Source organism: Aquarana catesbeiana, linkage group LG04, assembly GCF_042186555.1.
Source record: "Aquarana catesbeiana isolate 2022-GZ linkage group LG04, ASM4218655v1, whole genome shotgun sequence".
In the NCBI taxonomy this organism is placed as follows: Eukaryota; Metazoa; Chordata; class Amphibia; order Anura; family Ranidae; genus Aquarana; species Aquarana catesbeiana.
In genome coordinates, this window is record NC_133327.1 from 672,442,129 (window position 1) to 672,468,432 (window position 26,304).

General features: G+C 44.1%; 1 protein-coding gene across 1 annotated transcript in view; it reads right to left on the reverse strand.

Annotated features, from left to right (window-relative positions):
• FERMT1 (FERM domain containing kindlin 1) overlaps positions 1-26,304 on the reverse strand; it is a 99,350-nt gene that overhangs the window by 17,951 nt on the left and 55,095 nt on the right. Inside the window, exons 7-12 of the mRNA XM_073628620.1 lie at positions 23,874-23,981; positions 21,224-21,355; positions 19,046-19,095; positions 15,202-15,326; positions 3,267-3,373; positions 64-285 (exon numbers count right to left, since the gene is read on the reverse strand). Coding sequence (XP_073484721.1) covers positions 64-285; positions 3,267-3,373; positions 15,202-15,326; positions 19,046-19,095; positions 21,224-21,355; positions 23,874-23,981 — 744 coding nt within the window. The remainder of the gene's footprint in view (positions 1-63; positions 286-3,266; positions 3,374-15,201; positions 15,327-19,045; positions 19,096-21,223; positions 21,356-23,873; positions 23,982-26,304) is intronic.

Genomic DNA, 26,304 nt, shown 5'->3' on the forward strand with positions numbered 1-26,304 from the left:
TGGAGGGGCTTCCTAAACGAAGGGGTTAGTAATGAATGCAGCTAGAAAAGGGTCATCACATACCTGCTTGGTTTTGTACTTCTTTACATATTTTGGTGACACATAACACTCCGGTTTAATGTCCACATTTACAAAGTCAGAAGGTATAACTGCTGTCGTGTTTATGTCTTTCATCTTCAGAAATGAGAGAATGTTCTGGACTTCCGATCGGTAGGTGCTGTCCGCCATCGTCTTCCCTTTTGCAGCAAGTATGCACGCTGCCATCCACTTGGCATATTGGCTTTCCTGGAGGAAACCGGGAATGGTTGGTTATGATTTGTTAAAGTTAAAATGATCTCTTAGCGCCAACATGGCAGCATACAACTACATACTGTGTATGCTGCAATAAATTGGCGCCGGGAAAAGTAAAATTACGGTAAGTATTTGATACAATTTTCCTGGCACCATCAACTAAGCATACATGTGGTAGTATGCTGCTATGGATTATTGCCAGGAAAGGAAAATTACGGTAAGTATTTGATACAATTTTCCATTTTCCTGGCACCATCAACGAAGCATACATGTGGTAGCATGCTGCTATGAATTGGTGCCAGGAAAGAAAAATTACTGCAAATATTTAATACAATTTTCCGATTTCCTGGTGCCAACATGGCAGCATACATGTGGGGGTATGCTGTTATAGATTGGTGCCAGGAAAGGAAAATTATGGTAAGTATTTGATACAATTTTCCATTTTCCTGGTGCCAAAATGGCAGCATACATGTGGTAGTATACTGCTATGGATTGGTGCATTTAAAGGAAAATTACAGTAAGTATTTGATATAATTTTCCATTTTCCTGGCACCAACATGGAAGCATACATGTGGTAGTATGCTACTATGGATTGGTGCCAGGAAAGAAAAATTATGGTAAGAATTTGATAGAATTTTCCATTTTCCTGACACCAACATGGAAGCATACATGTGGTAGTATGCTGCTATGAATTGGTGCCAGGAAAGGAAAATGATGGTATGTACTTAATACAATTTTCCGATTTCCTGGTGCCAACATGGCAGTATACATGTGAGGGTATGCTGCTACAGATTGGTGCCAGGAAAGGAAAATTACGGTAAGTATTTGATACAATTTTCTATTTTCCTGGCGCCAACATGAAAGCATACATGTGGTAGTATACTGCTATAGATTGGTGCCAGGAAAGGCAAATTACATAAGTATTTGATACAATTTTGCGTTTTTGCCATCCCTACCTCCCACCCCCCTCAAACCAATTCTACTAGGCAATTTTTACCCTTACCTTGAAGCCAGATATACTCAGTCCCCCTCCAATTCCCTCGCTTCCAAGTACGGGGGACAGCGAATCCAGTGGTGTGACTTGTGCCTCACAACTGCTGGTCCCTTACCCCCCCCCCCCTATAATTATGAAGTCCTCTACTGGATCCTGAGAGGACCCTGCCATGGGACAACCAATAGGAAGTGTCCTCGTCATGCAGGAGCCCAAAGAAGGACCCAAGCAGGAGGTAAATGGAAGACGAGAAGACTTAGGGCTGAGGCATCATCGGACTGCAGCTTAAGGTAAGTAAAAAAGGACATTTAGATAAGGATTTTTTTCATCCAACAATTAGTAAGAGGGGGAGGGGGCAGGCAGGGGTTTTAAAATTATCCCAGAGTGAGGCTTTAACCAATCAACACAGTTAAAACATTGACTTAAAAATAATTTTTTGGACAGAGAATTTTCAAACCATAATTACTAGTTTTGTAAAACAATTTTCAAGGATGGTATTGCCAAACCCAAGGCTCTGCTCCAGACATGCTCCTTTCAATCCACACGGATGACCCAGGTGATGGCGACCATAGCCCGCCTCCACTCAACAGTAAAAATAAGCCGCACTCATAAGCTCTTCTTTCTATATTTAATTCATCAAAAGATGAAAACTGCATACAATAATGTCTTCACCCCAAAGCACCTTCCTTGTCGTGTTTCACCACTGCACTATATTATACTAAGGGGTTCATTTACTAAAGGCAAATCGGCTGCTGACTTTGCAAAGGAATTTTCCCTTAACTTAGTGAATGCGGTTAAAATTCACTTTGCAAAGAATATCCAATCACATGCAAGGAAAATAAAAGAAAATGCAGTTTAGTTGGCACATGATTGGATGATGGAAGTTAGCAGAGCTTCATCTAATTTGCTAAGATAATTTGCTCCACAGCCCAGCACTGCAGTGAGAATGGTGGGGGCATAGCAGACAGCTGTGACTGACAGTCACCAGCTCTCTGCTCACGGAGCTCTGAGAACTGAGCAATCTGTGGTCTTTGATCGCTTGGTTCTCAGTCTTAGAGCTGGCGGGGGACAGATGCAACATTGAAGCCATGTTGCGTCCACCTAGGTAAGTATGATTTTAAATAAAAGTCTCTTTTACCATAGGTAACCCAACCCCTATATATCCAAAATTTTGTGGAAACCCGACTACCACACCTGCCCATATGGCCATGTGGACCCCTCCTAATGATTGAGTTTCAATGTTTCTTTGGAAAGGTATTATTAATGCAACAGCATACAAAGACTTTTTAGACAACCTTCCAACCTTGCAACAACAATTTGGTGAAGGCCCTTTTCTGTTCCACCATGACTATGCCCCTGTGTACAAAGCCACCTCCATAAAGACATGGTGTGACCAGTTTGGTCTGGATGAACTTGAGTGTCCTGCACAGAGCCCCGACCTCAACCCTGCTGATATCACCTTTGGGATGAATTTGAACACCAATTGTGAGCCAGGTCTTCTTATCCAACATCAGCGCCTGACCTCATAAATGTTCTTTTGGCTGAATGAACACAAATTCCCCAAAGGCACACTCCAGATTCTTGTAGAAAGCCTCCCTGGAAAACTGCAGACTGTTACTGTTGCAAACGGGGGGGGGGGGGCCAATTCCAAAGAATGCCCATGGGTTTGGAATGGGATGTCCACCAAGCTGGCATAGATGTGATGGTCATTTGGTAGCAAACTTTTGACAATACAGCATATATTTAAGGCTAAGTTCACATTACTGCATGTCAGGAACACGGGTGAAATTGCATGCATTCCCAACACGCAGAGAAAGGAAATGCTCTTTAGCAGACGTGTGGGGGTGCCATTGATTCCATTGTTCACACAATTTTCTGTGTGTTCTAGAGGTGACTGGCGTTTTACTGTGCAGAAAAATGCTGGTCACCGCACTGGTGTGAATTGGCCCTAAGTGGGAAGATAAAGGAGAACTTTTATACTTACATTGTCACATCTTAAATATATTTCATTCATTCCTTCAGCAAATGGTATGAGCAACTTTATGCCGAACCTTCTCTGCGATACATTGACGTCTGGAACAACTTCACAACCTAAAAAACAAATAAACTAAAATGTATCTATTGAAAGAATGATGAATTTTTAGCACAGCTTCCATAGATGTCTTATTACCCAAATATTGAACATGTACTGTATAAAATGTCATATATTCATTATAGAAAGGTCTCGTTATCTGTAAGATATGTGCATCCTGGTGAAGAGATTTGTCTGGTGGTTGACAGTGACAGTCCATTAGGGGCGCTCGGGTGCCGCCCCCTTGGTCACGCCACCCCCCCCTTATGTAGGATGGATAGATTTATACATTGCATGGCATGAATCTATCCATGTCTGCTGTAGCCACCCCCTATTCAGGCGCCTGACCCCTTTTCGGATGCCGGGCGCATGAATTACAGCGGCGGGGGTGTTTTTTTGAAGCACTTGTTTAGAGCCATAGACTCTAATAGGCTTCAAAATAGGGTTGACTCAGAGCGCAGAGCATTGCACTCGGAACTCACCCAGGTGTGTTAGAAAAGCAAATTAATATTCGCTTTTCTAACACTGAACGCCTCTCAGCCAATCAGGAGGCGCGGGTCTAATACCCGTCACCTGATTGGCTGAAGGCACAGGCGCTTCGACTGGATGCCTAGTAGGAAGGAAGAAGAGACAAATGGAGGACACAGGAGCCGCCGCCTGACCCGCTGCTCATCCCACTATCCCACAGCTCGCCGCCGTCACCCGCTGCCTGACCCCCCACCAAGATGGGGTAAGTGCCGGGCAGTTAGCGAGCGGACGGGGGTTACAGTGGCTGCATTTGATGGGCACAGTGGCTGCATTTGATGGGGCACAGTGGCTGCATTTGATGGGTACAATGGCTGCATTTGATGGGGCACAGTGGCTGCATTTGATGGGGCACAGTGGCTGCATTTGATGGGCATAGTGGCTGCATTTGATGGCACAATGGCTACATTTGATGGGCACAGTGGCTGCAACTGATGGTACAGTGGCTGCATTTGATGGGCACATTGGCTGCAATCGATGGTAGAGTGACTGCATTTGATGGGCACAGTGAGGCTGCAATTGATGGTACAGTCGCTGCATTTGATGGGCACAGTGGCCGCAATTGATGGTACAGTGGCTGCATTTGATAGGGCACAGTGGCTGCATTTGATGGGGCACAGTGGCTGCATTTGATGGGTACAGTGGCTGCATTTAATGGGACACAGTGGATGCATTTTATGGGGCACAGTGGCTGCATTTGATGGGGCACAGTGGCTGCATTTGATGGGTACAGTGGCTGCATTTGATGGGCACAGTGGCTGCATTTGATGGGCACAGTGGCTGCATTTGATGGGGCACAGTGGCTGCATTTGATGGGGCACAGTGGCTGCATTTGATGGGGCACAGTGGCTGCATTTGATGGGCACAGTGGCTGCATTTGATGGCACAATGGCTACATTTGATGGGCATAGTGGCTGCAATTGATGGTACAGTGGCTGCATTTGATGGGTCACAGTGGCCGCAATTGATGGTACAGTGGCTGCATTTGATGGACATAGTGGCCGCAATTGATGGTACAGTGGCTGCATTTGATGGGCACAGTGAGGCTGCAATTGATGTTTTTTTTCAGAATTTTTCAGTTTGTTTGCGCCCCCCAAAAATTTTGAGCACCAGTTTTGAGTTTGAGTTCTTCTTTAAAGGGAACTTTCCTGCCAATCCCTCTTTAATCCCTTCGCACTTACAGTATACATAAATGTGGCCTCACTGGACTGGGCTTTTTCTGTGGGGTTGCATATATGCGTATCTGTCTTTGTGCTGGGAGTGCACCGCACAGCGCGCTCCCAGCTCAGATAATGGGGTCTCAGCGGGAGTCCCGTACCAATGATCGGTACCTAGAACTCCCGGGTCAGTCACTGTGAAGCCCGCCCCTGTGTTTCTCTCTCTGTGAATGGAGACTGTGTGTAAAAAAAAAAAATAAATAAATAAAAATTAGTTAGATCAAGGTTTGTCAGTGCCAGGGTAAATTTTTTCGTCAAGTAAGGGTCAAAGGGCAAGGTCAATGACAAAGGTCATTGTCAGAATATTTTGGGCAGGATTTTTTTTAAAATCCTTTTTTAAATTAGTATCAGTGTCGGTGTGTTTTAGGTAGGATAAAACAAAACAAAAAAAAAAAGCAACATGCGCATTATTCTTTCTGGGCTGTACTACGGGTACATACAACAACTTACATACACATATGCAGTATCGCTGCGATCGTCCGAAGCAGGAGAATTTATTTTGGGTTGTTCTTTGGTGGTAGGTTATGGTAGTAACAAGAAATATATAGCTAAATTTGAAAAAAAAATGTTTTATTTTTTTTTACTATTTTGGGCCAGTTTTCCTATGTTATTAAAAAAAAATCAGGAGATATCCATTACCATTTACCACCAAATGAAAGCCCAATTTGTTCTGAAAAAAAACAAGGTATAATCCTCCTGGATACACAAAGGAGTTATGATGATATGTACAGTATATGATAGTATATGATATGTACAGTTTTACTAACACATGTGAAAATTGCAAAATTGTGCTTAAGCATTAACATTTGTTTTACCCTTAGGTGTGAAGGGGTTAAAAAACCCCAATGGTATTTTAAAGTATTTAGGGAAACAAGTTCACTTACATCTAGTAATCCCCCCTATTTTTTTATATTCCCTCTTTTTTCATCTAGATTTGTTCTGCCCGTGTCCTACTTTTGCACCGCCATCTTTGAAAATAAGTCCATTGGCAGTCAGCTCGTTCTTCTTTGTTCCCTGTGGCGGCCCACTGATGACATCTGTGCCAGACCTTGTCCATGCACAGTATGAGCTCTGCTAAAGAGAGAAAAATGCCCTTGCCAGAAGCTCCTGTGAAATTTTGCAAGATCTCGTAACGTATACACAAGATTTCCTTTTGAAGGCACTGGTGACGTAGGCTTCAAAGTAGATCAGAAAGGTTTGAGAAAATTCTGAATTTCTTTTCCGCATAATTGTTCTAGGTCAGTAACTATAACAATAGCCATTAGGATCGGCTCCCACCAACGTGCTGCATTATGTTGGTAAAAAGTCTTGCTTGTTGCACCTGGAAGCCTTGCCTTAAAAGTTGTATTCTAAATAGATTGTTAAATGCTTCTATATATGATAGGCTTTACCCTGGAAAATGTGAAGCATGCCAGTTATATACAGAAGAGCATAAAATGATGAGTCCTCAGTATAAACACTTTGTCCTTTTCACACACCTCCCACAAGGACACAACATTCCCTAAATAATCCCCCAAAGTGATGACTAAGCAGTCCTCCACCGTCCATGATGAGTCTACACCAATCAGCGGAAAGCTCCATCACATGGGTTCTGACACATTCCACAAACATCTCTGCCATCCCTTTTAGGTCATTTCGGGAGGACATGATGACTTGACCTCAGATATGTGACCTGCTGACATGCACAAGGCAGCGTTTTAACCAATTTTACCACCTTACTAAAATTAATTAGAAGGACGTCAGGTAAGATATTTATTGCCTACTTACATTGGTCCAGCTTGAAACACTACATAGAACAGCGACTTTTCAATGGTATCACTCACGTAGCCAAAACATAATTTTTTAAAACAACAAAGTAAAATGTTATTGTTAAAATTAAAAAGTAATAATTATCAAAAAAGTCATGGGCAATTCATATAAAAGATCCCATACTATGCCTGCATGGGTTTCTTCCGGGTACTCCAGTTGCCTCCCACACTCCAAAGACATACTGGTAGGTTGATTGGCTCCTGTCTAAATTTGTCCTCATATGTTTATGTATGAATGTGAGATAGGGACCCTAGAATGTAAGTTCCTTGAGGGCAGGGCCTAATGTAAATTTACAATATACTGTATATGTAAAGCACTGCATAAATTGTCATTGCTATATAAGTACCTGTAATAAATAAATAAATAGTCATACCCCCTAGGCTCACATCTTGTCAGTTGTTACATGATAAGGCATCCAGTAGACCAGTGGTCATCAACCCTGTCCTCAGGGCCCACTAACAGGTCAGGTTTACAAGATAACTGAAATACATCTCAGGTGATATCATTTGCTGCTCAGTGATTGCAGTATTCTAGTCTGCATCTCCCCATGGTAATATATAAAACCTGGCCTGTAAGTGGGCCCTGAGGACAGGGTTGATGACCACTGCAGTAGACTGTTCATACGTGTCAGGAACTGGATCACCTGCTGGTGGCACTGCGGTTCCCGGACCAGAAGGTTGTAGTTCCGGTGTTGACCAGTGGGCGTCTCCTAGCAGCCAGCAGATCCCAGCAATTTGTTTTTACCTGATGCTAGCTGCTCGGAGGGTATTAAAGAGAAGTTCCACCCAGGGGGTCCTTAAAAAAAAAATAAATAAAAGTCAGCAGCTACAAATACTGCAGCTGCTGACTTTTAATTGGACACTTACCTGTCCCTGGGTCCAGCGATGCGGGGGATCGAAGCCCCGCTCGTCCCCCCCCCTCCGCTTGTCGGCGCCGGCATTTCAACTGTGGGCGCCAGGCTGTGGCTTCACAGCCTGGCACCCACTGCGCATGCGCGAGCAGCGCCGCGTGCCGTGATTGGCCGCTCAATCACCTGGGACCTGTAATGGGTCCCAGATGATTGACAGGAGAGAGGAAGCAGAGCGGAGCCCTTCCTGTGCTGAGGGGGAAGTGATGTCACCAGCCCAGGCAAAGGAAGAGGCAGACTACGAGGGACCACCTAGCAACAGGCATTTAGAGGTAAGTAAAAAAAAAAATCCAAATGTTTTTTTGTTTTTTTTTTAGAATTTTTGAGGTATTTTTGTTTTTTTGGGTGGAACCCCACTTTAAGTCCCTCTTGACTCAGTGTTTTGCCTGCTAGCCAGATACATGCTTGCTGACTAATCCTTAACCCAAATCCTGCCCGATCCTGCCCTGTACCCATATGTGCTCCCCTTGTTCCTTATCCCAGTTCTGGTTCACCCTCCCTAACTGATCCTTGCATCTTTGGTTTTACCACGTTGATCCGTGCTCCCCTTTTATTTGCATATATTATATTATAGTTAGTTTGTTTTCTGTCAGTTAGTTTGCTAGTTAGGTATTTTGTCACTTGATTATGGTTTACTTACTTATGGTTTACTTATAGCTTCATGTTTGGTCTGTATTCTGTTTGTTGGTGTTTGGATGGGTTTTGTTACACTATTATTACATCTTATTTAAATTATAGTCTGGTTTCAGTTCCTTGAGTGCAGCTACACAGATCCGGTCATCCTTGCTACTGGGAACCTGCATTCGGTATCCCTGACAATGAGTCTACAAAGACTACGAGATACCCTGACTCCTGAGCCTCAGATCTCAATGCATTTTGTTGAACTTCACATTAACTTCATCAGGAGTAATTCAGAGGTATTGAATTTCAACAATACATATATTGAAGGTTTACATTCATCCATTATATACAAAGAATTGCACTTGAGTACTTCAACATATCACACCCCTATCAGAGATATTATAACTTGATTGTTTATTACTTACAAAATCTAACTATTGAGATATTTCTAGAACAGTGTGCAAGCTGGTCAAAGCAGCGTATATCTACCTCCGAATGGTCTGGTGTAGGAGGATCCTCGGAATCCCTCACCTCAAGTGAAGGTTACCTGTGGGGCATAATGGACATGCATGACCTAGAATAACTCCTACCTCCTACTCCAAACTTAAGGTCCCGACAAAGAATCCCCCGAAGGGCATTCATGCAATCTACCTTGATAAATGGTTTTTGTTTTACATCACCGCATTCCTGGTTTGAAATTATTGTGTAGTGTAGCAAGGTCTCTGGCCTCCTTCAGTCTGATGAGAACCTCCAGGGCCAGAGATAGCTGATATCCTTCTGTATATGGTGGGTTATGAGGCATAGTGGGTGCAAGGTGGATAAAGGTATTGGGCGCCAGACACTTCTTGAATGTAAAAGAGATGTTTATTTCTCTTACAAACTTTTAAGGGGGAAGGAGGGTTAGGGCAAGGACACCCTTAAGCAGTTGCAAATTCAATTAGCAGACTCCAAGACTTCAATAGGAAGACAGCCGTGCAGGGAAAGGCCTCCAGCAAAACGCCATATCTGCACCTACAGGAATGCTGTTTCCTATGACAACAGTCTTTAACAGTTCCTAAAACAAAGCGTAACAGTTCCTTCACATTCACTACAACTTCTCCTGGTAGTTCTTCAGTGCACTGAGATCCCGGTCTCACACTAGACCCTCTGATTCACTGCCACTGAATCCCTCGAGCTCCTCCAATCTTCACGGTGGTATCTTCCTCAAGCATCACTCCTTCTTCACCCCACTGTCCTACTTTGCCCCTGGCTTGACACACAAGGCTGCTCTGCAAGCATCACCTCTGCTGGTTGGGTCCCTGACTTGATCACCGCCTGAAGTTCCGTGCCCGTTCAGTGAGAATACTGCTCTTGTACTTGCTTCAATTACTCACTGTGATCCCTGGTAATAAGGCGGACGGTCTGTTAGTGGCGACAGCTTTCTCTTCCACCTCTGACCACGACAGGTTCTCCAGCCGGCAGAACCGTCACTTCTGTTTGTACTGCAAGCCACAGTCCCAACCCTGCACTGCTCTCTCTCTTGCTTCTGGATAGGCCCTCAGGCAGCCTAGCAGCCAGATGCCCCCGGGATAGGCCTAATCTCGGGCCTAGCAGCCCGGGGCAATACGACACATGTCCACCCAGACAGCCGTCCAGGTGGCACAGAACATAGATCACCTGACCCCACCCGAATATATAGGCTCTCCCATCAGGCCAAGGGATTCAAGAAAACCCCCGCCCATTGGCTGAGATACCCCATATACCCATAACCTGACCTTGGGTTGCCCTTCTCCTATGTAGTACAACCAAGTACCAGGCCACCTAGTGGTAGAAGAGAAAAGTGCAACAAGGCCAAACTTAGGGGGAAATCAATAGATCTCTAATGCCGCGTACACACGAGCGGAATGTCCGATAGAAAAATCAGACGAAGTCTTTTCATCGTCTATTCCGATCGTGTGTAAGCCTCATCGGACTTTTTTCCCAAAAATTCTGACGGACCTAGAAATGGAACATGTTCTAAATATTTCCGACGGAACCAATTCCTATCGGGAAAACCGCTCGTCTGTATGCTGTTCCGACGGACCAAAAACAGCGCATGCTCTGAAGCAAGTACGAGACGGAAGCTATTGGTTACTGGCTATTGAACGTCCTCTTTCTAGTCCCGTCGTACGTGTTTTACGCCACCTCGTTCTGGGCTGTCGAACTTTAGTTTGACCGTTTGTAGGCAAGACCGCTTGAATGGAATTCCGTCGGAGTTCCGTCGGAGAAACCTTCGGAGTTTATTCCGACGGCAAAACCGGTCGTGTGTACGCGGCTTAACAATCAAACAGGATAACTATTCCTGGCGAGTAAATTTGTAAGGAGCAACCCTGCCTAAACTCCAGGGTGCTACATTAGTTTGAGTTATTTGAAGTATTCCAGGTTTGAGTTATTTTAGGTCAGGGGTCTCCAAATATTTCAGTATGGTGGCCACATCGTATGTTTTACAAATATTCACGGGCCAGAAAAGAAATCAGTTTTCTAAATAAATTAATACAATTTAAAAAAATTAATTAAAGATTATGGTCCCCCCAGAGTCTCCCCTTACACCAATGTCTCCATCACAGTCCCCCTTTACATAAAGTTCCCCATCAGAGCCCCCTTTTACATCAGAGTCTCCCCTTACATCAGTGACCCCATAAGAGTTCTCTTTTACACCAGCATCTCTATTAGAGTCCCCTCCTAAATTAGTGTCCACATCTAACTTGTACTGGAGACTGCTGGGGGGGAAGTGGAGACCAGCTGATCTAAAACCTCATTTTGTGCACTAAGTCTGAGGATATGCCCCAGACCCTAGCTGAAGACCAGATAAAATCTCATTGCGAGTCACATGTTGCACATGGGCCACAGTTTGGTGTACCCTGTTCTAGGTCATGCATGTCCTCTATGCCTCATGGATAACCTTCATTTGGGGTGAGGGATTCTGGGGATCCCTCATCATCTCTTGTTTTTTTGCACCCTGAATTTCTCCTCCTACACTAGACCATTTGGAGGTGGATATACGCTGCTTTGCCCTGCGTGCACACCATTTCCAGTACATCCTTCCTGAGGACTGGTGCCCAGAACTGGACAGCATACTCTAGGTGCGGCCGGACCAGAGTCTTGTAGAGCGGGAGAATTATCATTTTATCTCTGGAATTAATCCCCTTTTTAATGCATGCCAATATTCTGTTTGCTTTGTTAGTAGCAGCTTGGCATTGCATGCCATTGCTGAGCCGAAGTTATAATATCTCTGACACAATGGTGCAAAATGTTTAAAGCGGTATTAAATCCAAAACCAAAAGTGTAATATAATGCAGCTTACCAATAATTCAATGTGATGGCTGCATTAGTTTTCTTTTTTATGCTTTTTTTTTGCCTCTGTGTCCACTGGGTGATCTGACCAGTAACACACTTATTGTGTTCTGTGAATGGCGGCCATGCCCAGTGAGCAGCCCCTATGATCAGTGTGCAGAATGGAGACCACTCAAAAAGAACCCCAGCAGGACCTAGAAATGATAGTGGCTATCAATGTAGTAGCATCGACTACTACAGAGATTATCAGTTTCCCCAGTGACCCCTTAGGTATGAGATATACAAATTTACAGTGTGCCAAGCTGGACCAACGTTAAGTATGCATAACGATCATACCTGACGTTCAGCTTGAAAATATATGGATTTTAGTAAACTGGTAATATTGGTCAAAACAGTGTCTTGGGTACTAGGTCACATTTCAATCTGAGGTCAAGTTATATCATGTCCTCCCGAAATGACCTAAAAGGGATGGCAGAGATATTTGTGTAATGTGTCAGAATCCATGTGATGGAGCTTTCCGCTGATTGGTGTAGACTCATCATGGACGGTGGAGGACTGCTTAGTCATCACTTTGGGAGATTATTTAAGGAATGTTGTGTCCTTGTGGGAGGTGTGTGAAAAGGACAAAGTGTTTATACTGAGGTCTCATCATTTTATGTTCTTGTGTATATAACTGGTATGCTTCACATTTTCCAAGGTAAAGCCTATCATATGTATATTTATCATTCAATTTTGAATACAACTATTAAGTGAAAAACCAAGGGCAGAGCTTCCAGGTGCAACAAGCGAGACTTTTTCCCCGACATAATCGAGCGTGTTGGTGGGAGCCGGTCCCAATTGTTATTGTTGAGTTACTGACCTGGAACAAGTAGGCAGATAATGAATTCTAAATTTTCTCCAACCTTTCTGATGTGCATACATGTTCCAGACCAGTGGCTCACAGATAATTACATTCATTAGGTCAGCATAACAGCCAGGCAATTCTCAGAAGGTAAACCCAATGGCAGCCCATAATATTTTCAAAAGGAATTATCAATATTCTCAGGACAGGTCTTCTTTTTTTAGCTCGGATGGCCAATACCTTTCTAGCTCCCCACTATACTGGAGAGGATGTTGGTAAAAGGCCACCCTCTTAATGTTTGATGGGGCTGCCCTAGAATGCAACCTTTCTGGCAGGACAACAAATCCTCTAGAGCAGGGGTCTCCAAAGTTTCTAATCAAAGGGCCAGTTTACTGTCCTAGTGATTTTAGGGGGGGCCAGATCGTGGCCACTAGGAGTAGGAAAGGTCCCGACGTCAGTAAGGAAAAAATAATGCTCCATTGTTTGTTTCAGTGGGAGTAATTGTGCCTCATCCTTGGTGTCAGTGGGAGGAATTGTTCCCCATTGTTGATGGAATTGTGCCCCTCACTGGTGTCATTGAGCCCCATTGTTGGTAGCGTTGGGAGGAATAGTGCCCCTTCATTGGTGCCAGTGGGGGGAAATATATATAGTTACATAGTTAGTCAGGTTGAAAAGAGACGCATCTAATGTCTAATGCCATGTACACACGGTCAGACTTTTCGTCTACAAAAGGCCGACGGACAAAATACGGCTGACAATCCGATCGTGTGTGAGCTTCCCCGGACTTTCAGCGGACTTTTCCAGCCGCAAATCTGACGGACTTTAGATTTGAAACATGCTTCAAATCTTTACATCGTAACTACGCCGGTCCCAGAAATCCGCTCGTCTGTATGCTAGTCCGACGGACAAAAACCCACGCTAGGGCAGCTATTGGCTACTGGCTATCAACTTCCTTATTTTAGTCCGGTGTACGTCATCACGTATGAATCCGTCGGACTTTTGTGTGATCGTATGTAGGCAAGTCCGGTCGTAAGAAAGTCCACCGCAAGTCCGCCAAAAGTCTGCCAAAAGTCTGTCGAAAGTCTGTCGGACAGGCTGTTGGACTTTTGTAGACGAAAATTCCGACCGTGTGTATGCGGCATAAGTGACAAAGTCCATCTAGTTCAACCAAAAAAATTAATAAATACAATTCCATATACACAATCCTTTACCCACAGTTGATCCGGAGGAAGGTGAAAAACCCCAACAAAGCATGATCCATATGGCTATAGAAGGGGAAAAAATTCCTTCCTGGTCCCCCAAGAGGCAATCGGATTTCCCCCGATCAACTTTACCTATAAATTTCAGTATCCAGTTATATTATCTACATTTAGGAAATAATCCAGGCCTTTTTTTAAAGCAATCTACTGATCTGGCCAGAACCACCTCTGGAGGGAGTCTGTTCCACATTTTCACAGTTTTAATGTGAAGAAACCTTTCTGTATTTGGAGATGAATCTTTTTTCCCTCTAGATGTAAAGAGTGCCCCCTTGTCCTCTGTGATGACCTTAAAGTGAATAACTCAACACTAAGTGCACAAATATGCCCCACTGCTGGGCCAAGGGCCGGATAAAAGCAAGCAAAGGGCTGCATCCAGCCCTCGGGCCACAGTTTGGAAGACCACTGCTCTAGAGCAGCTTTTCCTAACCTTTTCAACACAGAGGAACCCTTAAAATAACTTTCCCAGCTCAGGGAACCCCTGCTAAAAATTACTATATCTACAACTCATAATACATCAGTCTGATAATCAATGCTAAGAATGCTTCTTACACTTGTGGTCATTGAGAAGAATTACCCCCTTACAGATAACTAAAAAGATAAATGTTGTCAATGAGAACTTATCAGAGGGGCAGAAATTGCTCATTGCTCAAGGAACCTCTTGCAACTTTGGCAGGAACCCTAGTGCTCCATGGAACCCTGGTTGAGAAACCCTACTCTAGAGGCTCCATTGCCTTTTCTATTTCATGCCCCCATAATTCCTACCAAGCATTATAGGAATAACACCCTCATAATTGAAGCCAAGCATTTGGTTCCTTTATTCTGGAAATAATCAAAGATTCCCACTAGAAAACGATTGGGTCAGACAAGTGGCTGAAATTTTAAAGCCTGAGTGATGGGTCGCCATTTGTAAAGATCAATATGATAAACTGAGCTACCTGACTCCACTATAGTTCCTCCATTGATGCCTCCAAGGTTGACCAGACGGCTCCCCCATCTACTGAGTAATGGGTTTAAACTACCTGGTTAGTGTGTGCCACTAAACTGATTAGTACAAGTAACTTGCTAATGATACAGAGGATGATATAGTCTCTAAATAGAAATTGAATAGGCTCTTTGTTGAAGCCAATCTTGGATCAGATCTGAGCATTATGCTTATTGTTATTGGTATTGTGGTTGTTTGTATCATTGCTTTTAGTCTTCCATCTTACAGGAACACATTATGTGATGTATGGTCTATAAAGCCTGACCTTTGCACTATAGTATACAAGGAATCAGTGGCAGAACTATACCTTAATTGAGCTGTATATGGACAGTCTTACAATGTCACTAACTACAGTCATTCTACTTAGCTTCTTACCTCTGAGATTTAACTTTTCAATCGGTTCTCCATGGCCAGCCTCTTTATTTTTAAAATACGATATTGAGGTATCTTTAAAGACAAACCAATATTGCTTGTAAGCTTTCAACGTTAACTTTTTGGCTCTGAAAGACAAACAGAAATGTGTTGTCAGTCACACTATTTCTCATCCCAATGCTGAGACAAATATGTGGCCAAACGCCAATCAGTGTGAGAACAGTACAAGGTGAAATGGGCACCCTAATGTATGGATGTAACTTGCTAAAGCTGAACTCCTGGAATTATTTGTATTGCTTACTTACGTTGGTCCAAGTTGGAACAATGTAAGTATGTACACTTTATTGTCAAAGGTATTGGGACACCTGTCTTTACAGACACATGAACTTTAATGGTATCCCAGTCTTAGTCCGTAGGGTTCAATATTGAGTTGGTCCATCCTTTGCAGCTATAACAGCTTCAACTCTTCTGGGAAGGCTGTCCACAAGGTTTAGGAGTGTGTCTATGGGAATGTTTGACCATTCTTCCAGAAGAGCATTTGTGAGGTCAGGCACTGATGTTAGACAAGAAGGCCCGATAGAACACCTTTAGGATGAATTAGAGCGGAGACTGCAAGCTCCGCTCTAATTCATCCCAAAGGTGTTCTATCAGGTTAAGGTCAGGACTTTGTGCAGGACAGTCAAGTTCCTCCACCCCAAACTCATTTATCCATGTCTTTATGGGCCTTGCTTTGTGCACTGGTGTGCAGTCATGTTGGAACAGGAAGGGGCCATCCCCAAACTGTTCCCACAAATTTGGGAGTATGAAATTTTCCAAAATGTCTTGGTATGCTGACGCCTTAAGAGTTCCCTTTACTGGAACTAAGGGGCCAAGCCCAACCCCTGAAAAGCAACCCCACACCATAATCTCCCCTCCACCAAATGATTTGGAGGGGTGGCCCAATACTTTTGGCAATATAGTGTGAATGAGCAAGTTTGGGGTGGAGGAACTTGACTGGCCTGCACAGAGTCTTGACCTCAACCCGATAGAACACCTTTGGGATGAATTTGAGAGGAGACTGCGAGTCAGGCCTTCTCATCCAACATCAGTGCCTGACCTCACAAATGCGCTTCTGGAAGAATGGTCAAACATTCCCATAGACACACTCCTAAACCTTGTGGACAGCCTTCCCAGAAGAGTTGAAGCTGGTATAGCTGAAAAGGGTGGGCCAACTCAATATTGAACCCTACGGACTAGGACTGGGATGCCATTAAAGTTCATGTGTGTGTAAAGACAAGCGTCCCAATACTTTTGACAATATCATGCATGTGAATGCAGCCTATAGCTGTACTCCAGCTCACTCCTATTTGTACTGCTTACTCACATTGGTCCAGCTTGGAACAATGTGAATATGTACTACTATAAGTATGTACATCTCATATCTGACGGGCCGTGGAGGAAGCTGGCAATCATTGTAGTAGTTGGTGCTACTACAGAGATAGCCTTGATCTTCCGGGTCTTGTTGGGGTTCTGTGCCATGTGGTTTCCCTTCTGCTCCATAATTAAAACCAAACTCCTGGAATTATTTGTATTGCATGCTTACATTGGTTCAGCTTGGTCCAGCTGTTAGTAGGTATATCTCATATTTGATAGGCCACTAGAGAAGCATGAAATAACTGTAGTGGTCGGCACTATTATAGGGTCCCATCGCTGTAATAGTGCAGCCTTGGCCACAGGGGTTTGCTTGCTTGGGACTGCTGCCATTCAATGAATACAAGGCATTCTCTGCTTGGACGAGGGGGAGATTGTGATGTCACTGCCCCTCCTCCCCACCTCATCCAATCAAAGAATGCCTTGTATTCATTGAATGGCAGCAGTACCAAAACGAGCAACCCCTTGTAGTCAAGTCTGCACTATTACAGCAATAGCCATGATCTTCAGGTCCTGCTGGGGTTCTTGGCCGAGCTGTCTCCCCTCTGCAGACTTGACCGCAAGAGGTTGCTAGCTCAGCACTGCTGCCATTCAATGAATACAAGGCAGTCCCTGATTGGGCTGAAAGGAGGGGCAGTGACATCACAATCTCCCCCTCGCCCAATCAGAGAATGCCTTGTATTCATTAAAAACAAATGTAAGACATTCTAGTGCTGAGCGGGCAAACCTTTGTGGTCAATGTGCAGAGGGGAAGCCACCGGCACAGGATCCGACAGATTGATCGAAGGCTGACTACTACAGTGACAGTCAGCTTCCCTAGCGGCCCCTTCAGGTGTGAGATATACATACTTTGATTGTGCCAAGCTGGACCTGGAGTTCAGCTTTAACCGCTTGCTGACCAGCCGCCACAGTTTATACTGCGGCAGAATGGCACGGCTGGGCGAAACGACGTTGCTTCGCATTTTGGACACTAGGGGCGCGCAGACCACTAGGGGCCCGCAGCATGTGCCCGACCCCGATGCGAGTGCCCGGCGGGCGCGATGACCGCTGGGCTCTCGCAATCACTCATGACAGAGCGAGAACCGGGATCTGTGAGTGTAAACACACAGATCCCGCGTCTTTAAGGGGAGAGGAGACAGATCGTGTGTTCATACTAAGTATGAACACTGATCTCTGTCTCCTCCTAGTCAGTCCCATCCCCTCACACTTAGAACACACACTAGGGAACACAATTAACCCCTTGATCGCCCCCTAGTGTTAACCCTTTCCCTGCCAGTGACATTTACACAGTAATCAGTGCATTTTTATAACACTGATCGCTGTATAATTGTTAATGGTTTCAAAAATGTGTCAAGTGTCCGATCTGTCCGCCATAATGTCGCAGTCCCGATAAAAATCGCAGATCGCCACCATTACTAGTAAAAAAATAAAATAATAATAAAAATGCCATAAATCTATCCCCTGTTTTGTAGACGCTATAACTTTTGCGCAAACCAATCAATATACGCTTATTGCAATTTTTGTTACCAAAAATATGTAGAAGAATACATATCGGCCTAAACTGAGGAAAAAAATAGTTTTTTTGATAAAAAATGTGGGATATTTATTATAGCAAAAAAGTAAAAGATAGTGTTTTTTTCCCTCTTCTTTTGTTTATAGCGCAAAAAATAAAAACCGAAGAGGCGATCAAATACCAAAAAAAGAGAACTCTATTTGTGGGAAAAATAGGACGTCAATTTTGTTTGGGTACAACGTCGCACGACTGCGCAATTGTCAGTTAAAGCGACGCAGTGCCAAATCGCAAATAATGGCCTGGTCATTGAGCAGCCAAATCTTCCGGGGCTGAAGCGGTTAAGATTTTCCTCTAAAAACGTAGCCTTTTTACTGTCATAGCCTTTACCATTAAAGTGGATCTTCAGTCCCCCCCCCCCAAAAAAAAATTTGTAAAGTCAGCATCTAAAAATACTGTAACTGGTGACTTTTAATGAAAGGACACTTACGTGTCCAGGGATCCGGCGCTGTCCACACCCGGGCTGGTTCTTCGCCCTTTTTTTGGGTCCCCCACACCATCATGCCTAGTGTGGAAAGCCATCTGCGACTCCTTGTGGCTTCACTGCTTCCCATTGAGCATGCGCTAGTCGTGCTGCGCATCGTGAATGGGCCTACAGCCTCCTGGGATCTGTAACATGTCCCAGAAGGCTGTGGGCAAAGATGGGGGGGGGGGTTGCGGCGATATGAGCAGAAGTGGGAGTGAGTACCTGACAAAACTAGGAACCCCCCCAAAAAGTATGCAATGTTAAAAGATGGGGGGGGGGGTGCAAAAGTGGGGCTTCCCCTTTTGGGTGAAGTTCCACTTTAGGCAGAGCAGACAGAGGCTGAAAACAAGCAATAATATGAGGCACTATATATCCACCATATGTACATTACAAACACTTACCTAAAAAGTTTTAGGCTATCGGCAAGTTTGGGTATGTCCGTGATATCCTCCTAATAAAATAATAATAAAAAAAAAAAAGTGAGGGATGTCAAAAATAAAAAAAAACATCTTTGTATCTGGATTGTAATGGGAATTTGCCCCAGAGTTTTACTTGCAAAGTGAACTGCTTATTTGCCTAAATCAACCCCAATGTCTCTACTGGGGTCCATCCCATCGTCTCGCCTCTGCAACTACTATCAAGTCCTGGTCAGCCAGTCTTCATCCAATGGGAACAGACCCTCCATCCATGACAATAGACAGTGTAGACAATAAAATATCCCAAGTCTCCTTTAAATTTACCAACAACTATGTAGTGTTTGGAGCTAAGAACATTCGTTTGATTTTCTAAAGGTTAGTGGGGTCAAATCGACATTCGTTTTTTGATGAATTTTTTTTTTTTTTAAAGATATTTTTATTGGTTTTAGGTTCAACACTTTTGATGAATTTTTTATTAGTGCAATTGTGACAGAGAAAACTGAGTGCTGTCCGTGATACTTTTTTTTATTTGCACTAACAAACTACAGCTCAGCTTGTCCTGAAAAATTGTATGTTAGTGCAAATAAAAAAAAAGTATCACGGACAGTACTCAATTTTCTCTGTTAATGAATGAAATTCTAATTGTAAATGTGGTTTTCGTACATATTGTAATGAAACCTGTTTAAGGCCATGTTCACACTGCCGCGACTTCGTAGTTGCGTGACTTTCTTTTCAGACTTTGCCCTGCGATTTCAGGTCCGACTTACATGCGACTTCAATAAACGGGATCAGATTTTGATCCGACTTGCACCTTGTTCTTTGACCAATCAAAACAATTCCTTTGCTTTTGGTATGGATGACACCTCACGCCATATTTATAAGAAAAAAAAAATGGCGTGGGGACCCCCAAAGCCCTTTGAGTCATGTTGAGGGCATGTGGCCTGGTATGGTTCAGGGGGGGGGGGGGCGCTCGCATAAGGGTCTGGTGTGGATTTGGGGGGGACCCCACACTGTTTTTTTTAATTTTGGCGTGGGGTTTCCCCTCAAAATCCTTATGAGAAGGAAGGGTCTGGTATGGTTTGGGGGGACCCCATGCCTTTTTTTTTAAATTTTGGTTTGGGGTCCCCCCGCAAGACCATACCAGAACCTTCAGTCTGGTATGGATTTTGAGGGTAACCCCACACTAAAAAAAAAAAAATTGGCATGGGGTCACCCCAAAATCCATACCAGACCCTTATCCTAGCATGTAGCCCAGCAGGTCAGAAAAGGGGTTGGGGCTAATGAGCACCCCCCCTCCTGAATCATACAAGGTCACGTGCCCTCAACATGTGAGGGTGGGTGCTTTGGGGCAGGAGAGGCCTCTTCCCCACAACCCTGGGTGGTGGTTGTGGGGGTCTGCAGGCAGGGGGCTTATCGGAATCTGGAAGCCCCCTTTAGGCTGGGTTCACACTGAAGAACGCAGCGGCTCACAGCAGGGGTCACCATTTCAGGTCCGATTTCAGCCCAAATTTTGGGCCAATCTAGAGCCTGAAACGGACCAAAAGATGCACAGGGCTCCTGTGCAATTCGCACTGGAGCCGCTGCAGAGATGTGTGAACCGGCTCCATAGACAGCCGGTCACAATCTCCTGCTATGCGAATTGGATGCAGAGAAACCCGTATCCAATTCGCAATACTGTGAACCCAGGCTTAAGAAAGGGGGCCCCAAGATTCCAGCCCCCCCATGTGAATGAGTATGGGGTACATTGTAGAATAATGTCTGTTGTAGCTCCATTTTCAATCACGATGTCTTCCTCTGTTGCTGCCGTCTCGAAGGGAAACAAGAAATACGCTCCTCCTCCTACGACGCCGGCTCTCGCCATTCTGTCAGCTCTGGTGATGACAGCTCTTATATAGCTATAGGGTGTGGCCATCAGGTGATGTCAACCGTAGACCCCGCCCCCTTGTGTTGTCACGGACCGGCAGACTTTGTGAAATTTTATATTTGTGTCATTCTCATAACTTTTGGCCAGAGCTGTACAAATCTCTACATTTAATATAATAGCATTAAACAATTAAAAAATCTAATTCAAATTTACAATAATGCAAACAATGTAACTGAAAATGACCATTTACTGAAAACACCCCATACTGTCCCTTTATTGCAGCATAAATATGCACATACCAATATTTTGTTGGACTTTCCTCCTTCCAGTGCAACCTCTAAGTTGGAAAGTGCAGCGTCTATTTCATCTGTTTCCCCGTCTGTCGGTAATTCACATGACTCATTTGATACTGATAACTTGCTTATGTGATACTATATTGGATGAAGAAGAAAGAGATTGGCTATCAGCACAGTGTCTGAGACAAAACTCAGTCCAGACTGGGGTGGTGCCCACTATGGGGCGGCAGAGGCTTGCCTCAATATAAAAAAAATATAAAATAAAATAAACCTTTGTTAAGAAAATTGGGGCAGAAAATGTTTTTGAACGCAGTAAAATCTGACCACCCAGGAGCATATTTATTGGTTGGTATGGCCTTGCTTATCTGTGACTGTAGTAGGGAGTGGGGGGTAGATATACACCACCTGTCCTCCTTATATTTCGGTAAAACAATAGCAGCTGGACAGAGTTTTCAAACCTCCCGGATTTGCTAGTCAGTCTGTTAAAGATAAAATAGCTTTTCAGTACACCTTAGCTCACTTCCGCTTGCCATACTGCCAGAATTTAGGCACGCTCACAGCCGATGTGGCAGGAATTGCAGATCTCTGCTTGAGCTAACTAGAACAGCCACAAATTGGGCTGCTGGCAGGGGAGGAGCTGACCAGCAGTAAGGGAGAGAGAGAGAGAGAGGGAGAGGGAGAGAGAGAGAGAGAGAGGGAGAGAGAGAGGGAGAGAGAGAGAGGAGAGAGAGAGAGAGAGAGAGAGAGAGAGAGAGAGAGAGAGGGAGAGGGAGAGGGAGAGGGAGAGGGAGAGGGAGAGGGAGAGGGAGAGGGAGAGGGAGAGAGAGAGAGAGAGAGAGAGAGAGAGAGAGAGAGAGAGGGAGAGAGAGAGAGAGAGAGAGAGAGAGAGAGAAGAGAGAGAGAGAGAGAGAGAGAGAGAGGGAGAGGGAGAGGGAGAGGGAGAGGGAGAGGGAGAGGGAGAGGGAGAGAGAGAGAGAGAGAGGGAGAGAGAGAGAGGGAGAGAGAGAGAGAGAGAGAGAGAGAGAGAGAGAGAGAGAGAGAGGGAGAGGGAGAGGGAGAGGGAGAGGGAGAGGGAGAGGGAGAGGGAGAGGGAGAGAGAGAGAGAGAGAGAGGGAGAGAGAGAGAGAGAGAGAGAATGGATTTACAGTGCCTTGAAAAAGTATTCTAACCCCTTGAAATTATCCACATTTTGTCATGTTGCAACCAAAAACGTAAATGTATTTTATTGGGATTTTTTGGGATAGACCAACACAATGTGGCACATAATTGTGAAGTGGAAGGAAAATGATAAATGGTTTTCAAATGTTTTACAAATAAATATATAAAAAGTGTGGCGTGCATTTGTATTCAGCCCCCATATGCCTCATACACACGATCGGACATTCCGACAACAAAATCCATGGATTTTTTCTGACGGATGTTGGCTCAAACTTGTCTTGCATACACCCAGTCACACAAATCTTGTCGGAAATTCCGAACGTCAAGAACGCGGTGATGTACAACACGTACGACGAGCCGAGAAAAATGAAGTCCAATAGCCAGTGCACCTTTTCTGCTTGATTCCGAGCATGCGTGGAACTTTGTGCGTCGGAATTGTGTACACACGATCGGAATTTACGACAACGGATTTTGTTGTCGGAAAATTTGAGATCAAGATCTCAAATTTTGTGTGACGGAAATTCCGATGGAAAACGTCCGATGGAGCCTACACACGGTCGGAATTTCTGACAACAAGCTCCCATAGAACATTTTCCGTCGGAAAATGCAACCGTGTGTACGAGGCATTAGTCGTGCACTCCAAAAATCTGTCTGCACAATTCAGATACTCACTCAGCTACCAGATCCAGTGTTGTCCTGTTGACATCATTCTGTCAACAGACACCGCTCAGTCCCACGCCGCCATCTTAATTCTGATGTCATATGGGTTCAGCCGGAGGGGCCTCGAGGTGAAATCCGCTAAGCCTGCCCCACTCCTACTTGCGGAATGAAAGACTAAAGGCCTTCTGGCATATGTGACATGCATTTCCCAAGTGGTCCAGCGAGAACTATGCACGACTGTAAAGTCCCCCTCTCCAGTCCAGAACAAGAGGAAAGGTAAGATTCAGAATACCCAGCATTCACAAGATCTCGTTGAAAGGACCATAAAGCTCCCCTCTCCACTCCAGAACATGGGGGCAAAGTAAGATTCAGGATACCCAGCATTTCCAAAATCTTGTTTGAAGGAAAGTAAAGTCCCCCTCTCCAGTCCAGAACATGGGATAAGGCAAGATTCAGAATACCCAGCATTCACAAGATCTTGTTCTAAGGACCGTAAAGTCCCCCTCTCCAGTACAGAACATGGGGTAAGATAAGATTCAGGATACTCAGAGTTCCCAAGATCCTAAGATCTTGTTGGAAGGTTCGTAAAGTCCCCCTCTCACTTCTATCACATGGGGTAAATTAAGTAAGGGGCAGAGGACATTATGTAATAAGTGGACCTTGCTATTACTATAGAGTCCACTTCAAGGTCCATCCACCCAAAATATGCAACAACCTGATCATTGTACTGCTGCTACTGACTGCTGAGAAGATAACTAGAAGTACAGTACACAAGGACTACATTTGACATTTGAGTTATTGTCTGGGGAGTGGGGAACACAGATTGGATACTTGCCTGTAGTGCTGCAAACATGAGCATCTCCTCCTCTGTACAGTCAATTTCTCCAAGTAAAATCGCCCATCGTGCTTGTTCAAACAGCTGGTTGATACGGACAGCATCATACTGAAAGATGGAAAAAGACCAATATTCATTAAAGTTTATCCTATTTTCATTTTTTTGTAATACACCTCCACAACCATACAGCCACACATTACTCACATACAGGATAAAGTGCAGCCAGAAACTCGGTATCATCCCGATGACCTCATTTTTATTGGCTACATGGTTAATACAAAACATATACACCAACACGTTTTGGCTTGTAGCCCTTAGTCATAGCTTAGTCATATGCTATGACTAAGGCCTGATGGCCGAAATGCATTACCATACTTGTTTTGTATAAACCGTGTACCCAATAAAAATGAAGTCATCAGGATGATACCAAGTTGCCGGCTGGATGTTATCCTGTATACTGAAGATGAGCAAGTGTGAAGACACTAATGCCAGGTCACCAGTTCCTTAGCCCCTCAGTAGGTCATGGTTGAGCGGTGCTGGTTTGTTACTGTGGGCACATTACTCACAGGCCTAAACATGTAATGGAAGAAAACTTGAGGCCACCATTGCCAACCTTATGAAAATGGAAGTTGCCTGGCGGTCATGCTGATTTAATAGCTCTAGCCGTTCCTGAGTCACTCTTCCAGAACAAGCATGAAGGTCAGGAGATCTAATTTAATTTATTGCATGTTTTTAGATGAAACTCAGAAAGTATTGACACCATTTGATTTGCATCACAGCTAGGAAAGCAGCATTTCCAAACGTGACCATGGTAGCCCTCTATCTGAACAGATTTCCTTGCAGGAGCACGGTAAAGAGCAATATACATTCACTGGCCACTTTATTTGGTACACCTGTTCAATTGCCTCGTGAGGACGTCTATCGACGAAACGTACGTAGGGTGAGCTGCTGGAGGCATCGTTACCACGTTACATTTGATATCTACTCGTGGGATTGTGAGATCCGAATAGACACACATTATCTATGCCTGTTTTACCAGTGTCGGGAGTGAGCGCTATGTGATTTAAATAAATAAGAAAACTTTTTTGAAGGATTTTATGCTATGCTGAGCTCTCTTTATTTTCCGATTACACCTTTCTGGAGAGATTGATCACATTATTGTGGAGGAGTGGATACCCTTTGGGTTCATGCTGACCTTTGCACCTTGAAAAAGAAAATAAATTGTCCGCTGAAGGTCCGGATTGATTGCTACTAAGGAGATCCGACATGATCTTCTACTGCAGATCTGCAGAGTATTGCATCCTGTTAGGCGTGTTTGCTGGTTCCCTTATAGCAGCCACCAACATAGGTGAGTGATTTAGATCAGGGGTCTCCAAAGTTTCTGAACAAAGGGCCGGTTTACTGTCCTTCAGACTTTAGGGGGCCGCACTGTGGCCAGCGGGAAAAGAAAATTTTGCTGGCATCAGTGGGAGTAAATGGTGCCCCATCTTTGGTGTTAAGGGGCGGAATAGTGCCCAATTGTTGGTGTCAGTGGGGGAAATTGCACCATATTTTTGTTGTTAGAGGGCAGACTAGTGTCTCGTATCAGTGGGATGAAGTGTGCCCCGAGGGCTGGATAAAGGCAGGCAAAGGGCCACATCTGGCCCCCGGGCCGCAGTTTGGAGACCCCTGATTTAGATTATAAGCGGTGAAGGATACATATACAAAGAATTTGCTACTTATACTTGTGGGACTGAACACAGTTTCTTTTTGAACTATTTTTTCCATACATATATTCACTAATAATCATCATTTTTTGGCTACATTTTTTTGGCACTAATATTTTTTTATGGATTTTTGTTTTCTGTTTTTTTTTTGTTGTTGTTGTTTATTTGGTTATATATAGACAGGTATAGATTAAAGTAGATGTTCGAAGTGGGTTTGGTTACCCATTTCTTCGTCACATATTGGTGTGGTCACATATCACATTACATTAATTAGATTAATTATTCAGCTATTATCACTAATTCTGATAGATATTACATTAATATTATCACTAATTCTGATAGAGATTAGAGTATTGTGTTGGGTTACTTTTATATTTCCTATATATTCCACATACACAATTGTTATGATAGATCACCCCGACACTTGGGTATTTAGTCACACCTTTTCAATTGCTTGGTAACACAGATCAGCCAATCACATGGCGGCAACTCAATGCATTTAGGCATCCAGACATGGTGAAGATGACTTGAAGTTCAAACTAAACATCAGAATGGGGAAGAAAGAAGATTTACGTGACTTTGAACGTGGCATAGTTGTTGGTGCCAGACGGGCTGGTCTCATCCATCCTGCCTTGTATCAACGGTTCAGGCTGGTGGTGGTGGTGTATGCCTACCTGACAAGGCCTCACTAGACATGTGCAATTCCTTTAGATCCAAATTCATTT